The 1,851-nt window shown below is 65.9% G+C and overlaps 1 protein-coding gene across 1 annotated transcript in view; it reads right to left on the bottom strand.

The window, feature by feature from the left end:
* GRIN1 (glutamate receptor, ionotropic, N-methyl D-aspartate 1) overlaps positions 1-1,851 on the bottom strand; it is a gene marked incomplete at its 5' end in the record, with an annotated part of 48,234 nt that overhangs the window by 710 nt on the left and 45,673 nt on the right. Inside the window, 1 exon segment of the mRNA XM_014529681.1 lies at positions 1,633-1,743. Within this exon segment, the coding sequence (XP_014385167.1) occupies positions 1,633-1,743 (111 nt within the window).

The raw sequence follows: 1,851 nt of genomic DNA, 5'->3' as shown, positions 1-1,851 counted from the left end.
GTGGGAGCTGGGCTGCCCTCCCCCGCCCGCCCGGTCTCCCAGTCACCCCGGCAGGGAAGGGCCAGGCCCAGATGCCACAGGGGCCAGAGCTGGCCTGGGGGTGGTCCCTGATGCCCAGGGAGGCTCAGGTGAGGCCTCCTATGGGAGTGTGTCCGGAGAGGCCCTGTGAGTCTCTGAGCTGCACCTGAACCAGGTGGGGGGGAGCCTGCCTGCTCTGGGTGGGGGCAGGGGAGCAGGACTCGGTGACGCCCACCAAAAGCAGCCATCGCCTGTGGGACTTTTGTGCTCCTTGCAGCTGCCTTCCCAGCGTGCTGTCTGTGGGGGACGCCTGCACCCCTGGACTGCGCACCCCCCTCCTCTCCCTGCTCGCCTGGTGGTGCCCCTGGCTTGGGCAGCCCAGCCTGCGCTCCAGCCCCACCCACTCACTATCTACCCACCAGCCCTGCACCCAGCCCCTGGGGAAGAGGAGCAGACGGGCCTCATGGGGGGGTTGGTGCCCTCTGGTGGCTTCACCTTGAATTCACATTGTGCCACGCCCTGGCTGTGTCCTGGGGGCCTGCCCCTCGTCCTGAGCAGGAGGTAGGGTGCCAACCCACTGCCACCTTGGAGCAAGCTCCTGTGGGCTCAGTCCCTGCACGGCCCCCTTCCCACCTGGGACCAGGGTGTGCCTAGCAAGACTGGGTCCGTTTGGGAAGCTTTTGGTCCAAATGTGCAGATTTTGCGGGGACAAGATGCCCAAGGCAGGAGGGCAGGGAGCCCTGGGCTCAGGCAGAAGGCCTGGCTCTGACGTGGCCTGTGGGTCAGGAGCTGAAGTGCTGGTCCCCAGGGAGGCCTTCCCTTGCTGGCCCTCTGTCTGGGGGCCTCACGCTCTGGAGCCCACCCCACCCATCCTCAGACTCTCTGGGGGCAGCCGGTACGCCTCCTGCGGGGCCCCTGCTCCGCCTGGGGTGGAAGCTGCCCCCTCTGGTCCAAGCCACTACCTGCCTGTGGGTCCCCTGTGGCTGGGGCCTGTGCCAACTCCAGGCCCCAACCGTCCACCCAGAGGGAGCCAGGCCCCGCCCCCAGCCGCCCACACAGAGACCACATGGAGGGGATGCAACAGGCATGGCTCTGGTGAGACAGGTGAGACAGGTGTCTGGGTGGCAGGGCCGGCTGCCAGACAGATGGACGGATGGGACGTCACAGCCACCCCTCCACGGAAGTCGAGGGCAGCGGGCCCCCGGGAGAGACCGAGAAACTGATGTGACAGTGAGGTGGTGCGGCCACCTGAGGTGTGAGGAGCCCCGGACCCGGCGGCTCTGGGCTCCCAGGCTGACTGGCTGACCAACAACATGACACAGCTTCCAGATGGGGCGTGGCGTCATGGCATGGGGGGACTAACGCAGAGACACATGGGGACGAGGACCCGTGAGGGCCAGCGGGAGAGAGGCCCGGAGAGGGGCCCAGAGAGAGAGAGAGAGAGAGAGACCTAGTGTGCTGAGTGAGTGGAGATGAGGGCAGAGGCCACAGCGGTTGGGATGGGGTGGGTAGGGTGGGATGAGAGGGAGGGGGAGGGCACGCCTGATGCACGGGACACAGACACGCAGGGGCGAGAGAAGAGTCGGAGACGGGACTGGGCGTTCTTCCCCTTACCGTGTCTTTGGAGGACCTACGTCTCTTGAAGCTGGAAGCCAGGGTGGAGGTGATAGCCCTAAATGTGGCTTTCTTTTTAGGGTCAGGCTCTGCTCTACCACTCTTTCTATCCTAAAATGAATATGTATAAGCGATTAGACAGCTAAGGGGGACGGCCACACCTGCCCTCGCCTGCTCCTTGGGGGCCGCTGGCCGGCCGCTCAGGCCCTGCTCCTGCCT

This window comes from Myotis brandtii, unplaced genomic scaffold (genome assembly GCF_000412655.1).
Source record: "Myotis brandtii unplaced genomic scaffold, ASM41265v1 scaffold691, whole genome shotgun sequence".
NCBI classification, from domain to species: Eukaryota; Metazoa; Chordata; class Mammalia; order Chiroptera; family Vespertilionidae; genus Myotis; species Myotis brandtii.
The sequence above is the reverse complement of the archived record's forward strand: the minus strand, read 5'-3'. Positions and strand labels throughout refer to the sequence as shown.